Consider the following 18,392-nt stretch of genomic DNA (forward strand, 5'->3'; position numbering starts at 1 on the left):
TCTGATGACCTCTGTATTACCGGTGAGCGTTTTCATGACCCACGGAAGTAGGACATGCTTCGATGTTCTGATGGTACCCCGGTGTACAGCATTGATGATATCTTGAGCCATCGACCATACCAGTGTGTCGGCACGCGCAGAGCTACCCCCACTCCCGCAAATCAAAGTATGCAGAAATACACGAAGAGAATCTGGTATCTTCACGTAATCTGAAGTGAGTTCTGCTGGCTGAGGCGGCCAACGTTCATTGTAATGAGCATCTTTGATCTGGTGTCGCAGTGAAGTAGCTGCACGCACAATGTTACTTTCACCGTCCGTTCGTTCAAATGCTTTCACTTCTGCTTTCAGGTTTACGCACTCTGCAGCAATCTCTCGCTTTGTCAGATTATCGGGCATCAAGTATACACGGTGTTTCACATTGAAGAAGATGAGCGATTCTCCAAACTCTCTTTGTAATGTGCGCTGCAGATTCTTCTTGATGGAGTCACGAACATCAACTGAAAATGTATCTGAAGACAGGATATCTGTTGCAACATCAACTATTGGAACAATCCTCGGGTTCAAGAACAAGTCAGTGCGAATGAAATTGAATATACATCGTATCATTTCTTTTTTCTCGATAATATCTTCAATGTCAGTTTCTACTTGAGGTTTTTGGGGCCGTGTGTAGTTTCTATAGCAGGAGAAGTGGTAGTGAGCCTCAGCTGCAACCATATCTCGTGTAGTCAATGCCAAAACTCTCTCATCATTGCGAGCTGTCGCAGCATCTCTTATTGTCTTATCTGCTCGAAGTTCAACAGCCAAGACAACTGTTTCACGGGTACGACTGCCTTTTATGAATTTTGAAGCACGCTGGCAAAAAATGCATTTATCATCGTAGACCGTTGAAGTTGATCCTGTCTCTTCCCGTGATGATCGCCGTCGCACCGCATCGCCAGTATCAACTGAAGAACTTCTAGCTGCATTGGTCAAAGTAGCTAGGTGGTTTTTGTGAGTGAAGTATGATCTACAAGCCCTATGGTATAATATTGGAATATTAGGAAGTTCAACTGCGCCTTCTTGGACTAGCTTTAGAATTGGATAAAAGTTTCTAACTGCGGCTGCGTCACACAATGTCTTCCAAGAACTGTTGCCCGCTGCCTTGCTTAGTTCAGAGAGTGGCGACTTCTTGCTGCACAGGATGCACGTTCCGGACTCAGGTTCAATCTTCGCCCGTTTCGCCTCGACACCGGCCATCTCAGCTGAAAGAACAAAAAGACTGACGTTAGATTACTCCGATATCCGAAAAGCTCGCCAGCTTACATAGACATACTCATCCAAGTCAGTGAACATGTTAGATGGCGCCACAATACAACTCTATAATAGAGTTGTATGTGGCGCCATCTAACATGTTCACTTTTAGTTCTTAAGCCACCCACCCCCCCCCCCCCCCCCCACCCCTCAGAAATTAATCAGGTCACCGCAACAAATCTCAGACTGAGATATAGAATATAGAATATAGATATAGAATAGACTGACGTCACTTTCGGCACTGGGTTCTGTGGGTTGATTATCGGCGGGAAATTCCAACTGACATAGTTTCGGTTTGTGGAAAGGGCATGCCTTTTCATATATTTTTTGTGTAAACTCGTGGTGGATGATATGTTTTAGTTTTTTAGTTATTTTTATAGACAGATAAACGGTGTAGCACAATGCATAATTTGGAAAATCATACCAGTGTTGTTTCACTAAAAAAAGTACAAGTCTAATAATAAAATATTGAAAAATATATGATTTTTTTTCGATAATTGATTTTTATAATAATTAATCTAAAACAAAATGCTTCATATTATTTTTTATTTAGACGGTACACATCGGACGTATATTTAGTCGTCAACCGCACATCGATAGCTAATATAGAAGTCCAGATACACGTGCAACAATGTACCCCACCAAATGGGCATTTTCGAGCTGGGTGGTTTCAAAGATGGCGTCCATCCGGGCACTAAGCTACCGTTCTCAGATGTCCATCACACCTTTTCTGACACTTGAGACATTGGTCTAATGGAAAATCATAATGAGAATTACTCCCCCCGCCGGAGCATTCACTTCAAAATATGGCCGGTTGGCTCAAGGACTATCACACCTAGCTCGTCTTCACGCTGTTGAAACCAAAGCATTCAGAATCATTGGAATCTCCCGCGATGAAGCTAACTCCAAAGGCCTCTCACTCACTCACCGCAGGCAGGTTGGTGGTCTTTCCGTCTTCTACCGACTCCTCTCTGGCCTTGCCCCCCCAGCTCTCTCTGGGCTCTGTCCCGCAAATATTCCTACAGGTCGCACAAGATCTGCCTGCAACCCTCTTATGGTCAAACTGCCAAAATCAAGACTCTCTGCTCACCTTCACTCCTTTATACCTCTTTTCTCCCGCCTCTGGAACAAACTCCCTCACTCTCTTCAATCCCACTCCACCCTCCAGGTCTTTAAAACAGCTGTTCACCACCATCTCTTATCTTCCCCCATCCAAAACCTTGATCTTTTCTACCCCCGCTAATTTCACCCCAATTCCACTTTTTTGAAATACCAACTTCTGTCCTGGAAGTCCTTGGTGTCCTTGTGTTTTATACTTCTCCCTCCCCCCCCCCCCCCCTTCCCACACCTCCTTCCCCCAAGCCCTCTCCCTTCGACACATCTCCCTGCTCTCAAATGTTGTGTTTGTGTGCTTTCCCTTCTCTCCCCATCTTGTTTTCCGCTCCCTCTTTTTATATATTTTGTTTGTCTGGTTGATTTGTTTGTGAAGTAAATGTTAGCTCTTTCACGAGCCTCGATTCAGTATACAAAAAAAAAAAAAAAAAAAAAAAAAAAATTTGCATTTTAAATGAAAATAGGAACTGGACCTCTGATATCGGATTTTTAAATTGATATTTACTTGAGCCTTCAACTTTAATGTCATTATGCTCTACGCCTTCTTTTTTTTTTACGGCGTAGGCCATAGGCCAATGCCGTCCAGAACAATGTTCGTCTGTCCGTATGCATGTCCCCATAAACGTACACCAATCAGAGCTGAGGATCTGGTCACATAACAGGGGGATACGTTTAGTAATCATTACAGTTCCATATTTTATAAAAGGAAATCTAATAACCTTCTGTGGATCGTTTTTAGTTTGGGCATTTTATAATTTTTTTGAAAAATCTGTGAAAAAATTGCTTACCAATAGCTTTCTTCACCAATGTGTTCATGTAGGTGTCTACAAACACCTCTCAATTTATTCCTTCCCAAATCCTTGGGGAAAAGTCAAAATTCAAAATGGCGTCCAAAATGGAAAAATTGTGGATAAAGTCATAGTTTGGCCAGAAATTTAATACTTAATATGGGGAAGAAACCACAAAAATATTGTTCTAGGACAATTGTGAACTCTTGCTAAGCATATTTGTATTATTATCTTGCTTTATATCCAAGATGGTGGCCAAAATGATGTCCAAAATGGCCGCTAAAATGTGAAAATTGTGGATAAAGTCATAGCTTTATATAGAAATAGAAATGTATCTCAATTGAAACCTCGGTTAGTCAGTTCTCTAGTTCACCCTACTCATCGTAATCCCCAGCATATCCCACACTCCTCTCGTCATCTGGCTGGTTGATGTTCTGGCAAGAGTTACCATGACAGTTGCCGCAAGCAGAAATACACTTGACTCCTTGCTTTTTATAGCAGCACCTGAGTGTGCTACATTCCCCCTCACAGTTGCAGCAGACAAACTTCAGAAGATAGTCCGGTGCGATAGGGTCTGTTGTAGGGACCGGCGCATAACCTTGGTCACCGAGTTTCCATCCGTAGTCCAGGACATCCAATGATGGAGTTTGCAGCAGCAGCCAATCTCTAGTCTGGATATAAGCCCGGAGAGAGTGCTGTGCTGCAGCTTCTGTTGTCGGGGGCAGTTTCTCAGGTTTGATGCTCCCAGCAGCGGCCCGCTTGCTGAAGATGTCAAATCTCAAGTCCCCCCAAGTCTTTGGATGGGTTCCCGCGGAACATGAGTTTGAATAGTTCACAGCCGGCTTTGATGATGTCATCTTTCTTGGCTCGGATGTCCAGAAACACGTCCATGGCCCTCTCTGCTTTGTCAGTCTTGCAGAGCTTGGTTAGCAAAGTTGATTAGCTAAACCCAGAAATCGCGGACACTGTATCGCAGCCGGAGAAGCTGTGCAAGAAGATCAGATACTTCCGGTATCTCTCTGGGAGGGCCTCCTGGATCTTTCCGACATCGTAAGATGTGTCTTTGGCTGTTCTGAGGAAGATCGGGTGGTCTGCAGCATGATGAATCAGCAAAACCATGATGTCGGTGTCCTCAGCCCTCACCTCAACAGGGGACTCTCTTGCCAGATCTAGAGCTGCCCGGACGATAGAGGTGTCTGCATCATCGGGGCATTCCTGTACACTGATCCCATTTCTACCGAATGTCTCAGCAAGTAGCCGAATGAGCTGGGTCTTGTTGCTCTTGTTGTCGAGGAACTTTTCTCTTGGAACGAGGCTTTTGATGTCTGGGCGAATCAGAATGTCGCAGCATGCGTTCTTTGTTCGTCTCAGGTGATCATGGTCCTTGGTGGAGCTGCCGTATCCGTCAAAGACCACAGTGATCCTGAGGCAATGGCTCCCCATGGACTTCACAAACCGGAGGTAGCTCTCAGCGATGTCCTTCCAGGTGAGCTTAGCCTCTCATCTGACGTTGTGCAGGAGCCACCCACCATCAATCACCAGGCTCGTGCAGGGGTGTTGTTCAACGGGTTCCACAAATGCTTTCAGGACCCTTGCTAGGGCAGCCTTGTCTGGCTTTCGCAACTTCTGGTCTTTATCAAATAGAGACATCGGTGTTGGCGTCAACTCAAATCGCAGGGCTTCTTTGGTCTTGACTTCACTCTCACTGATGATGATGAGGCGGTTGAAGAGCTTGAGTGAGTCAATAACCAGCTTCTTCCCATTGACTTTGGGTCCACTTCTGAAGCTCTCTAATGATTTGACAGGCTGACAGGCTGACAGGCAACTTACCAGGGTATCTGGCCAATGCTCTAACGTTGATGCCTTTGTTACAGAGTATACAAACATCACGGTAGACAAGGTGTACTGATGGGGTTTTGGACTTAGAGCTGCCGGCACTTGAAGTACTTGACCCAGAGAATACCCGTCGTCTTTTCATCCTGCCTGACCTTCGGTCCTCCTCGTCAGTCTTGTCCTAGGGAATGGATTGTGTAGAAAGGTAGTTTTGGTTAGTTTTTCTTCATTTGCAACATCACAACTTATAACAGATTGGGATCGAAATCTCTGCAAGTGGCTACTTCTTCTGAATGATAATCTAAAAACTTACGATTAGCAGTTGCAGTTGCAGTGGATATACTTTTCACACGATTGTATAACTCGGTTCTGCAATCCAAATGATATCTCAACTTGGGGTCATCTCCGTTTTTCCAGTCCTCATTTAGTCTCCTGATCAGCGCCGCATCGTCCACACACTCAGAATATGATAACATCTGTGAGTGGCCTTTTTGGGTGACTTTTGACAGCTTCTGCATCTCAGTCCCAGGATCATCACAGATGAAACACCTCAAGCCATGGCCAGGTGCAGCTATTACATCCCCTTCCATACTGAATCAATTGAGAGGTCTCAGTAGACACCTATTATTGAAGCAAGATAATAATTATTACATTTCTGGCCAAGCTATGACTTTATCCACAATTTTCACATTTTAGCGGCCATTTTGGACATCATTTTGGCCACCATCTTGGATATAAACAACAACAACAACAACAACAACAACAACATGCATTTTAAGGCCATGTTCCCTGCTAGAGCGGGGGTTAGCCAAGATGGATATAAAGGTTAACCATCTTGGATATAAAGCAAGATAATAATACAAATATGCTTAGCAAGAGTTCACAATTGTCCTAGAACAATATTTTTGTGGTTTCTTCCCCATATTAAGTATTAAATTTCTGGCCAAACTATGACTTTATCCACAATTTTTCCATTTTGGACGCCATTTTGAATTTTGACTTTTCCCCAAGGATTTGGGAAGGACTAAATTGAGAGGTGTTTGTAGACACCTACATGAACACATTGGTGAAGAAAGCTATTGGTAAGCAATTTTTTCACAGATTTTTCAAAAAAATTATAAAATGCCCTAACTATTTTGGGGTCCCAGCGGGTGTCGTAAGGTAGGTAAGAGGTTTCAGAAATTCCTCAGTTCAATTATGATAAAGAAATGTGATCGACGCGGAACTTGCTCCCAAATCCGATGATGATGGTTCGTTGCTTTGATATCTCAATACAATCGTGATTTAACATTATATTTTGATATATTAAAACCATCGTATTAATTGGTGATTGGAATGATGAATGATGCTGTTTGGAATGAAAATGTAGAGAACTTGCTGTCAATGCCTGACGTTCGACTGAAGGTGGCGCAGGAATGTGGAATTTATTGGTTCATGGTTTGCCGTTCGCCATTCTTTTTATCCAAGTCATTCACGAACCGGCTGTCCATGCCTGAAGTCTTTTTTTTTTTAATACGTACATTATTTGCTAACTGGTATCCCCACCCAGGTCATACTACCCTCTTCAAATAAAGTATCAAACAAGCCCGGCTACGCCGTTGTTAGCCCATCGGTCTTGTTTTTAAACTGCATGCTCAGCACTCATCCAAGGAGTGAAACATTAGGTCCCCCTCTCGCCCTCTACGTGGAAATTAGTTTTGTATGCTCTAACATGTAATCTAACCGATATCTAAAGTGTGAATTTGATGTCAGATACATGATCGTTTGGACATTTTCTCTCGACAGAAAGTATAGTTTGGCCTATAGATGGCAGTGCCGTCTTAAAAATGCGTTTGGGGTTCTTGGTCCTTGGGCAGGCGTTTGGAATCAACAACCCTGCAATCGAACGTGCACATACACTCCGGACCGCGAGGTTTATTGTTTGGCTTTGGTTTATTTGAAGTTATTTTTGTTTTTGTTTTGTTCAGGACTCGGAGAGAAAAGGTCTAATAGACAAGCTTCATGCCATGCAAGAGGTGTGTATCAGTGTGCAGAACATGCTGGGCAAGCTGGCTTCACTTGGAGAACGCGTCAAGAAGTGAGTGAGAATGACAGTGAGCGCACAGCTATTTGCACATGTTCTGCTGTGGGTGGCTGTGATAGTGTTACAGGATCTGTGACATCACACATTTATTTTACCTCCCATGTGTAATCCTTTTTGAAACAATATTTGAACTCTTTAGTTTTGATTTTGATTTCCTGATGCATTTTTTCTTTTAAGAGTAATCTAAGGCTTGTGCGTAAATCATGGGTTTGATCTGGAGTTAAGTTTGGAAAAGACAGTGTGATATCTTGGTTGTTGGTGGACGTTAAAGATCCCACGATGTCCTTCATGAAGATTAGGTAGGTTATCGAACAGATTATAAATTTGGACCTCATTTCCCATGGATACATCGAATTGATTGATCCATCAAACTGGATTGATTAATCAATGTGATGGTCAATGACATGGAAGATAGCCTTCATCAAACTAAATTCACCAATCTGGAAAGAGATCTCTCCTTGTATCACCAAAAGCACCAACCTCTAGGAAAGTCAATCGACATCTACTTGGTTTAGCAGTATGTGTTGGTGCTCGACATCTTCATGGTTTAGCACTTCGTGTCAGTGCTCGACATCTTCTTGGTTTAGCAGTACGTGTCAGTGCTCGACATCTTCTTGGTTTAGCAGTACGTGTCGGTGCTCGAAATCTACTTGGTTTAGCAGTACGTGTCGGTGCTCGACATCTTCTTGGTTTACAAGTACATGTCGGTGCTCAACATCTACTTGGTTTAACAGTACATGTCAGTGCTCGACATCTACTTGGTTTAGCAGTATGTGTCGGTGCTCGACATCTACTTGGTTTAGCAGTATGTGTCGGTGCTCAACATCTACTTGGTTTGGCATTATGTGTCGGTGCTCGACATCTTCTTGGTTTAGCAGTATGTGTCGGTGCTCGACATCTACTTGGTTTAGCAGTATGTGTCGGTGCTCAACATCGACTTGGTTTACAAGTACATGTCGGTGCTCAACATCTACTTGGTTTAACAGTACATGTCAGTGCTCGACATCTACTTGGTTTAGCAGTACGTGTCGGTGCTCGAAATCTACTTGGTTTAGCAGTACGTGTCAGTGCTCAACATCTTCTTGGTTTACAAGTACATGTCGGTGCTCAACATCTACTTGGTTTAACAGTACATGTCAGTGCTCGACATCTACTTGGTTTAGCAGTATGTGTCGGTGCTCGACATCTACTTGGTTTAGCAGTACGTGTCGGTGCTCGAAATCTACTTCGTTTAGCAGTACGTGTCGGTGCTCAACATCTACTTGGTTTGGCATTATGTGTCGGTGCTCGACATCTTCTTGGTTTAGCAGTATGTGTCGGTGCTCGACATCGTCTTGGTTTAGCAGTTCGTGTCGGTGCTCGAAATCTACTTCGTTTAGCAGTATGTGTCGGTGCTCAACATCTACTTGGTTTAGCAGTACGTGTCGGTGCTCGACATCTTCTTGGTTTAGCAGTATGTGTCGGTGCTCGAAATCGACTTGGTTTAGCAGTACGTGTCGGTGCTCGACATCTTCTTGGTTTACAAGTACATGTCGGTGCTCAACATCTACTTGGTTTAGCAGTATGTGTCGGTGCTCGACATCTTCTTGGATTAGCAGTACGTGTCGGTGCTCGACATCTTCTTGGTTTAGCAGTACGTGTCGGTGCTCGACATCTTCTTGGTTTAGCAGTATGTGTCGGTGCTCAAAATCCTCTTGGTTTAGCAGTACGTGTCGGTGCTCGACATCTTCTTGGTTTAGCAGTACGTGTCGGTGCTTGACATCTTCATGGTTTAGCAGTACGTGTCGGTGCTCGACATCTTCTTGGTTTAGCAGTATGTGTCGGTGCTCGACATCTTCTTTGTTTAACAGTATTTGTCGGTGCTCGACATCTTCTTGGTTTCGCACTACGTGTCGGTGCTCGACATCTTCTTGGTTTAGCAGTACATGTTGGTGCTCGACATCTTCTTGGTTTAGAAGTACGTGACGGTGCTCGACATCTACTTGGTTTGGCATTATGTGTCGGTGCTTGACATCTTCTTGGTTTAGCAGTACGTGTCGGTGCTCGACATCTTCTTGGTTTCGCAGTACATGTTGGTGCTCGACATCTACTTCGTTTAGCAGTACGTGTCGGTGCTCGACATCTTCATGGTTTAGCACTATGTGTCGGTGCTTGACATCTTCTTGGTTTAGCAGTACGTGTCGGCGCTCGACATCTACTTGGATTGGCATTACGTGTCGGTGCTTGACATCTTCTTGCTTTTGCAGTACGTGTCGGTGCTCGACATCTTCTTGGTTTAGCAGTTCGTGCCGGTGCTCGACATCTTCTTGGTTTAGCAGTACGTGTCGGTGCTCGACATCTTCTTGGTTTAGCACTACGTGTCGGTGCTCGACATCTTCTTGGTTTAGCAGTACATGTCGGTGCTCGACATCTTCTTGGTTTCGCAGTACGTGTCGGTGCTCGACATCTTCTTGGTTTAGCAGTACGTGTCGGTGCTCGACATCTACTTGGTTTAGCAGTACGTGTCGGTGCTCGACATCTTCTTGGTTTAGCAGTACGTGTCGGTGCTCGACATCTTCTTGGTTTAGCAGTTTGTGCCGGTGCTCGACATCTTCTTGGTTTAGCACTACGTGTCGGTGCTCGACATCTTCTTGGTTTCGCAGTACGTGTCGGTGCTCGACATCTACTTGGTTTAGCAGTACGTGTCGGTGCTCGACATCCTCTTGGTTTAGCAGTACGTGTCGGTGCTCGACATCTTCTTGGTTTCGCACTCCGTGTCGGTGCTCGACATCTACTTGGTTTAGCAGTACGTGTCGGTGCTCGACATCTTCTTGGTTTAGCACTACATGCCGGTGCTCGACATCTTCTTGGTTTAGCACTACGTGCCGGTGCTCGACATCTTCTTGCTTTAGCAGTTCGTGCCGGTGCTCGACATCTTCTTGGTTTAGCACTACGTGTTGGCGCTGTCTCACTCATTCATTAGGCGGATGAGTCGCTGCCCTTTGGCATCTTTTTCGGCCATGTTATGGCCGAGACGTGACACTGTCTTTATAGTCCATTAGCTAGAGGGGCCCACCGAGCACCCCCCCCCCCCCACCCACCACCAATCAACGAAACTATATATTTTTTAAACTTTGAAATGTACTGTTTGAGAAATTATGTGTCAACATGCGCTAAATTGGGACTCAGTATGGATTTTGAGAGACTGAAAGTTGCTATTTCCTCTGTTATGATGGTATATTGGCTATACTGTTATGTATATATATGAATGAATGTCGGGCTTAAAACTTTAACAATTTTATTTATTTATTTTTCACCCAGGCGTTTTGCGAAAATTGTCTTGATTATACAATGGTCCTTTTGCATAGGAGTCTGTTCCTAACTGTATGTGTGTGTTTTTGTGTAATGAGGAATGAATATACTGTTATGTATATATTGTTATGATGGTATATTGGTTATATTGGATGTTATGATGGTTATACACGATGGTATACATAAGCAGAAGATTTTGTTTTTTTTAATCCAACCAAAGATGGCTGACTGGCGGCCTTTAACTACAGTGCATTCACAAAGTATTCAGACCCCTTCAATTTTTTCACATTTTGTTATGTTGCAGCCTCATGCTGAAATCGTTTAAATTCATTTTTCCCTCATCAATCTACACTCAATATCCCATAATGACAAAGAGAAAATAGGATTTTAGAAAGTTTTGCAAATTTATTGAAAAGAAAAAACTGAAATATCACTTTGACATAAGTATTCATACCCTTTGCTATGACACTTGAAATTTAGCTCAGGTGCCTCCCATTTCTCTTTATCATCTTTGAGATGTTTCTACACCTTGATTTGAGTCCACCTGTGGTAAATTCAATTGATTGGACATGATTTGGAAATGCACACACCTGTCTATATAAGGTCTCACAGCTGACAATGCATATCAGAGCAAAAACCAAGCCATAAGGTCGAAGGAACTGCCTGCAGAGCTCAGAGACAGGATTGTGTCGAGGCACAGATCTGGGGAAGCCTACAAAAAAATTTCTGCTGCATTGAAGGTTCCCAAGAGCACAGTGGCCTCCATAATTCTTAAAAGGAAGAATTTTGGAACAACCAGGACTCTTCCTAGAGCTGGCCACTCGGCCAAACTGAGCAATCGGGGGAGAAGAGCCTTAGTAAGAGAGGTGACCAAGACCCCGATGTTTACTCTGGCTGAGCTCCAGAGATCCTGTGTGGAGTTGGGAGAAACTTCCAGGAGGACAACCATCACTGGAACACTACACAGATCTGGGCTTTATGGAAGAGTGGCCAGAAGGAAGCCAAACAGTTCAATCTTGGTTTCATCAGACCACAGAATCTTGTTTCTCACAGTCTGAGAGTCCTTCAGGTGCTTTTTTTCAAACTCCAAGCGGGCTTTCATGTGTCTTTCACTGAGGAGAGGCTTCCGTCTGGCCACTCTGCCATAAAGCCCAGATCGGTGGAGTGTTGCAGTGATGGTTGTCCTTCTGGAAGTTTCTCCCATCTCCACACAGGATCTCTGGAGCTCAGCCACAGTGACTATCGGGTTCTTGGTCACCTCTCTTACCAAGGCCCTTCTCCCCCGATTGCTCAGTTTGGCCGGGCGGCCAGCTCTAGGAAGAGTCCTGGTTGTTCCAAACTTCTTCCATTTAAGAATTATGGAGGCCACTGTGCTCTTGGGAATCTTCGATGCAGCAGAATTTTTTTTGTAGGCTTCCCCAGATCTGCGCGTTGACACAATCCTGTCTCTGACCTCTGCAGGCAGTTCCTTCGATCTCCTGGTTTGGTTTTTGATCTGATACGCATTGTCAGCTGTGAGACCTTATATAGACAGGTGTGTGCCTTTCCAAATCATGTCCAATCAATTGAATTTACCACAGGTGGACTCCAATCAAGGTGTAGTAACATCTCAAAGATGATCAAGAGAAATGGGAGGCACCTGAGCTAAATTTCAAGTGTCATAGCAAAGGGTATGAATACTTATGTCAATGTGATATTTCAGTTTTTTCTTTTTAATAAACTTGCAAAACGTTCTAAAATCCTGTTTTCTCTTTGTCATTTTGGAGTATTGAGTGTAGATTGATGAGGGAAAAAATGAATTTAAACGATTTCAGTATGAGGCTGCAACATAACAAAATGTGAAAAAAGTGAAGGGGTCTGAATACTTTCTGAATGCACTGTAGTTAAAGGCCGCCAGTCAGCCAGCTTTGGTTGGATTAAAAACCAAAATCTTCTGCCTATGTATACCATCGTGTATAACCATCATAACATCCAATGTAACCAATATACCATCACAACAATATATCAATATATACATAACAGTATAACCAATATACCATCATAACAGAGGAAATAGCAACTTTCAGTCTCTCAAAATCCCTACTGAGTCCCAATTTAGCGCATGTTAACATATAATTTCTCAAACAGTACATTTCAAAGTTTCAAAAAAATAGTTTCGTTGATTGGTGGGGGGTGCTAGGTGGGCCCCTCTAGCTCATGGACTATTATATTTTAGACGACTAAGCTTCCTCCACCTGACCACCTGCCTGCCTTTTCTGTTGAATTTGAATGTGGCCGCCTGAATTAACTGTCCATTGAATAAATGCGAAACAAACTGCCACAGAGAAACTGTCCGATCGTGAAAGAACAACACCAACACTCCACCAACGAAAGGAAATTTTAATTCCAATTAAACTAGAACAGCACTCAGTTGAGAGCAAACCTCCACCTGGTTGGCCATATCACTCAATGGTGAAGAATCACTCAAATATTATACTAGCCGGATCCGGATCCTAATCTTCACCAAAATTCAATCGATTCTTCCTTGTCATACACACAACCGATCCAACTAGTTTCGTCCGAATCCATCCACAACTTTTTGAGATATCCTGCTATGTATCGTTTTTGGCCCGATCTCCCAATAGTGAAGAATCACTTTAAAAATTCTAGTAGCCGGATCCGAATCCGGATCTTCACCAAAATATAATCATTTAGTCCTCGTCACATACGCTACATCTCTGCCAAATTTCGTCCGAATCCGTCCACAACTTTTTGAGATATTTTGTTCAAAAAACAAACAAACAGACAGCCAGACAGGGGTGAAAACATACCCTCCATCCACCTTTGGTGGCGGAAGTAATTAAACAGAATCTCATTCGATTATTTAGTTCTGTGCTCCATGGAGGAAATTGGTGTCGGTGGATGGATGGAGAAGAGAGTGAGAGTCATCGGTGCCCTGCAGATGAAAACCCTTCGGGCAGAGCTAATCTTTTTGGCCTTGAAAGATGGACTAAATGATACGTATCATTAAACATCATCTAAAAAAAAAAACCCACTTAATTCCTAAATGAAAGCATCAGTCATGGATTGACGAGTTAGAACTCTCCAGAACACATGAACCTGGGCTGATCAGCATACCGTTGTGAGAAGATTGCACTAACATTTAGTTATTGCTGACCTCACTAGGTGGATATGCGTAAACTTTGAATTTTGCATTACATTGCATTTTTTTCTATTATTAACATGTAGCAATTTAAGGTATCGCTTCAATGCTGACATCTTTTAAGATGTGCTGTCAAAAATGACGAATTGCTTATTTCCGACTGTTTGCGGTGAATGTCTTTGCAGAATATTGACTTTCTAGAGCATGGCAGTCCTGCGATGAGAACATACTGTAATTTCAAACACTATCACTTTGTTGATGACATGATTATGCCACACAGGATGGTGCAGAATTAGGGCACTTACCTTTTAGCTGTCTAACCTGCGTTTGATTCCTAACCCGGTCGGATTGGTACTTCACGGGCAGGGAGTAATTGGATCACAAAGTGAGACGTCCATCGGAACGTTAGGTTTGATGTTCCGTCTGTAAGCATTATTTGGCGGATGTTGAAGATCCCCCAGTGTCTTTCACGAAGAATAGTTATCACCGACACCCTGAACATTTTCCAAATTCCTCCCCAAAATCAGCTCCAGTCGCATGTCAGGCCTGGTCCGCCATTTCCTGAGTTTGTGATAGTCAAAAGTGTTTTCTGGCCAGCCCCACAAGTATGTGGGAATAATTGGGTCCACTAAAGTAATTGTCGTAGTAGTTTGTTGCCCCAATTTGAAACACCAATGGTAAAGAATAAATAACTAGAACGGCACTCAGTAGAGAGCATACCTCCGCCTGGCTGGCCATATCACTCAATGGTGAAGAATCACTTGAAAAAATTAAATATTTCTCATATCCGAATCCATATTCATATCTTCACCAAAGTCAAATCGATTCTTCATTGTCACATACACAACCTGCCACCAAGTTTCGTCCAAATCCATCCACAACTTTTTGAGATATCCTGCTATGTATCGTTTTTGGCCCTATCTCCCAATGGTGAAGAATCACTTTGAAACTTCTAGTAGCCGGATCCGAATCCGGATCTTCACCAAAATCTAATCATTTCGTCCTTATGACCTATGCTACATCTCTGCCAAATTTCGTTCGAATCCGTCCACAACTTTTTGAGATATTTTGTTCACAAACAGACAAACAGGCAGGGGTTAAAACATAACTTCAATCCACCTTTGGTAGCGGAGGTAATAACTTATTCCAGACACCACATTGAAGGTGTGTCCCAAATTCCGGGTTAAACGGAATTACTTTTTGTGGAGATACAGTGGGAAAGCTGAAACCCTGATTCTGGTTTTGTGTTTTCTTGTTCTTTTTCCCCATCTTTGTAACTCATTGTACAATTTACAAATGACAACATTCTTCAAAAATCTCAATTGAAATGTCTTCTTGAAAATGTTTTACCAAAACTTGCTCATGCATTCTTGAGATCGCGCTCCGCAGAGCAATTTGCGACATTGCTTCATTTATGACATTATTCACATTCGAAGTGCCCAACATGGATGCATTTCTGCGTGGAATAGGATGCAAAAATGTACAAAATTTCAACTTTGTATGGATTAAGTGTTCTCGAGATATCGCGTGGACAAACAGAATGGAATGAAAGCGTTACTCATAAACTAGCGAATGAGACTTCTGTTCTGTACTTGTCGGGGGGACCTTCACTGCACCAATGTCAAATTTCACCAAAATTGAAACATCAGATAAGTGGAATAATTCGATGAGTTATTTAATACACATGTATATGTACTGCAAAGAGATAAATGGACAGTGGCAATTAGAAGAATCACTTTTTGCTTTGCGATTTAAAATACCGAAGTGAAACTGGTTGGGGGGAGTCATGCTGATGAACAAAACTAGCTGATGAACAAAACTAGCTGATGAAAAAAACTAGCTGATGAAAAAAACTAGCTGATGAACAAAACTAGCTGATGAGCAAAACTAGCTGATGAACAAAACCAGCTGATGAACAAAACTAGCTGATGAACAAAACTAGCTGATGAAAAAAACTAGCTGATGAACAAAACTAGCTGATGAACAAAACTAGCTGATGAGCAAAACTAGCTGATGAGCAAAACTAGCTGATGAACAAAACCAGCTGATGAACAAAACTAGCTGATGAACAAAACTAGCTGATGAACAAAACTAGCTGATGAAAAAAACTAGCTGATGAAAAAAACTAGCTGATGAACAAAACTAGCTGATGAAAAAAACTAGCTGATGAACAAAACTAGCTGATGAACAAAACTAGCTGATGAGCAAAACTAGCTGATGAACAAAACCAGCTGATGAACAAAACTAGCTGATGAACAAAACTTGCTGATGAAAAAAACTAGCTGATGAACAAAACTAGCTGATGAACAAAACTAGCTGATGAGCAAAACTAGCTGATGAGCAAAACTAGCTGATGAACAAAACCAGCTGATGAACAAAACTAGCTGATGAACAAAACTAGCTGATGAACAAAACTAGCTGATGAAAAAAACTAGCTGATGAAAAAACTAGCTGATGAAGAAAACTAGCTGATGAAAAAAACTAGCTGATGAACAAAACTAGCTGATGAACAAAACTAGCTGATGAGCAAAACTAGCTGATGAACAAAACCAGCTGATGAACAAAACTAGCTGATGAACAAAACTAGCTGATGAAAAAAACTAGCTGATGAACAAAACTAGCTGATGAACAAAACTAGCTGATGAGCAAAACTAGCTGATGAACAAAACCAGCTGATGAACAAAACTAGCTGATGAACAAAACCAGCTGATGAACAAAACTAGCTGATCAAAAAAACTAGCTGATGAAAAAAACTAGCTGATGAACAAAACTAGCTGATGAACAAAACTAGCTGATGAGCAAAACTAGCTGATGAACAAAACCAGCTGATGAGCAAAACTAGCTGATGAAAAAAACCAGCTGATGAACAAAACTAGCTGATGAACAAAACTAGCTGATGTACAAAACTAGCTGATGAACAAAACTAGCTGATGAAAAAAACTAGCTGATGAACAAAACTAGCTGATGAACAAAACTAGCTGATGAAAAAAACTAGCTGATGAACAAAACTAGCTGATGAACAAAACTAGCTGATGAACAAAACTAGCTGATGAACAAAACTAGCTGATGAAAAAAACTAGCTGATGAAAAAAACTAGCTGATGAAAAAAAACTAGCTGATGAACAAAACTAGCTGATGAACAAAACTAGCTGATGAACAAAACTAGATGATGAAACAAAAATAGCTGATGAAACAAAACTAGCTGATGAACAAAACTAGCTGATGAACAAAACTAGCTGATGAAACAAAACTAGCTGATGAACAAAACTAGCTGATGAAACAAAACTAGCTGATGAACAAAACTAGCTGATGAAACAAAACTAGCTGATGAACAAAACTAGCTGATGAACAAAACTAGCTGATGAAACAAAACTAGCTGATGAACAAAAGTAGCTCATGAAAAAAACTAGCTGATGAAAAAAACTAGTTGATGAAAAAAACTATCTGATGAACAAAAGTAGCTGATGAAAAAAAACTAGCTGATGAACAAAACTAGCTGATGAACAAAACTAGGTGATGAACAAAACTAGCTGATGAAACAAAACCAGCTGATGAGCAAAACTAGCTGATGAAAAAAACTAGCTGATGAACAAAACTAGCTGATGAACAAAACTAGCTGATGAACAAAACTAGCTGATGAAACAAAACTAGCTGATGAGCAAAACTAGCTGATGAAAAAAACTAGCTGATGAACAAAACTAGCTGATGAACAAAACTAGCTGATGAACAAAACTAATTGATGAACAAAACTAGCTGATGAAACAAAACTAGCTGATGAAAAAAACTAGCTGATGAACAAAACTAGCTGATGAAACAAAACTAGCTGATGAAACAAAACTAGCTGATGAACAAAACTAGTTGATGAACAAAACTAGCTGATGAAAAAAACTAGCTGATGAACAAAAGTAGCTGATGAAAAAAAACTAGCTGATGAACAAAACTAGCTGAGGAACAAAACTAGCTGATGAACAAAACTATCTGAGGAACAAAACTAGCTGATGAACAAAACTATCTGATGAACAAAACCAGCTGATGAACAAAACTAGCTGATGAACAAAACTAGCTGATGAACAAAACTAGCTGATGAAACAAAACTAGCTGATGAACAAAACTAGCTGATGAAACAAAACTAGCTGATGAACAAAACTAGCTGATGAACAAAACTAGCTGATGAAACAAAACTAGCTGATGAACAAAACTAGCTGATGAACAAAACTAGCTGATGAAACAAAACTAGCTGATGAACAAAACTAGCTGATGAACAAAACTAGCTGATGAAACAAAACTAGCTGACGAACAAAACTAGCTGATGAAAAAAACTAGCTGATGAAACAAAACTAGCTGATGAAACAAAACTAGCTGATGAACAAAACTAGTTGATGAACAAAACTAGCTGATGAAAAAAACTAGCTGATGAACAAAAGTAGCTGATGAAAAAAAACTAGCTGATGAACAAAACTAGCTGAGGAACAAAACTAGCTGATGAACAAAACTATCTGAGGAACAAAACTAGCTGATGAACAAAACTAGCTGATGAACCAAACTAGCTGATGAAACAAAACTAGCTGATGAACAAAACTAGCTGATGAACAAAACTAGCTGATGAAAAAAACTAGTTGATGAACAAAACTAGCTGATGAAAAAAACTAGCTGATGAACAAAACTAGCTGAGGAACAAAACTAGCTGATGAACAAAACTAGCTGATGAAAAAAACTAGCTGATGAACAAAACTAGCTGATGAAAAAAACTAGCTGATGAACAAAACTAGCTGATGAACAAAACTAGCTGATGAAAAAAACTAGCTGATGAACAAAACTAGCTGATGAACAAAACTAGCTGATGAAAAAAACT

At 41.6% G+C, this 18,392-nt stretch overlaps 1 protein-coding gene across 15 annotated transcripts in view; it reads left to right on the forward strand.

Moving 5' to 3' along the window:
- Positions 1-18,392, forward strand: part of MCTP1 (multiple C2 and transmembrane domain containing 1) — a 264,386-nt gene that overhangs the window by 211,576 nt on the left and 34,418 nt on the right. For all 15 annotated transcript variants that reach the window (XR_013624092.1, XM_068122490.2, XM_068122489.2 and 12 more), the window contains one exon: positions 6,992-7,101. Coding sequence is in view for 14 of the 15 variants with exons in the window: in XM_068122490.2 (XP_067978591.2) it covers positions 6,992-7,101 (110 nt within the window). In the remaining variant the exon portion in view is untranslated. The remainder of the gene's footprint in view (positions 1-6,991; positions 7,102-18,392) is intronic.

The sequence above is a fragment of the Myxine glutinosa genome, chromosome 7 (assembly GCF_964187855.1).
Source record: "Myxine glutinosa chromosome 7, kmMyxGlut1.1, whole genome shotgun sequence".
Classification (NCBI taxonomy): domain Eukaryota; kingdom Metazoa; phylum Chordata; class Myxini; order Myxiniformes; family Myxinidae; genus Myxine; species Myxine glutinosa.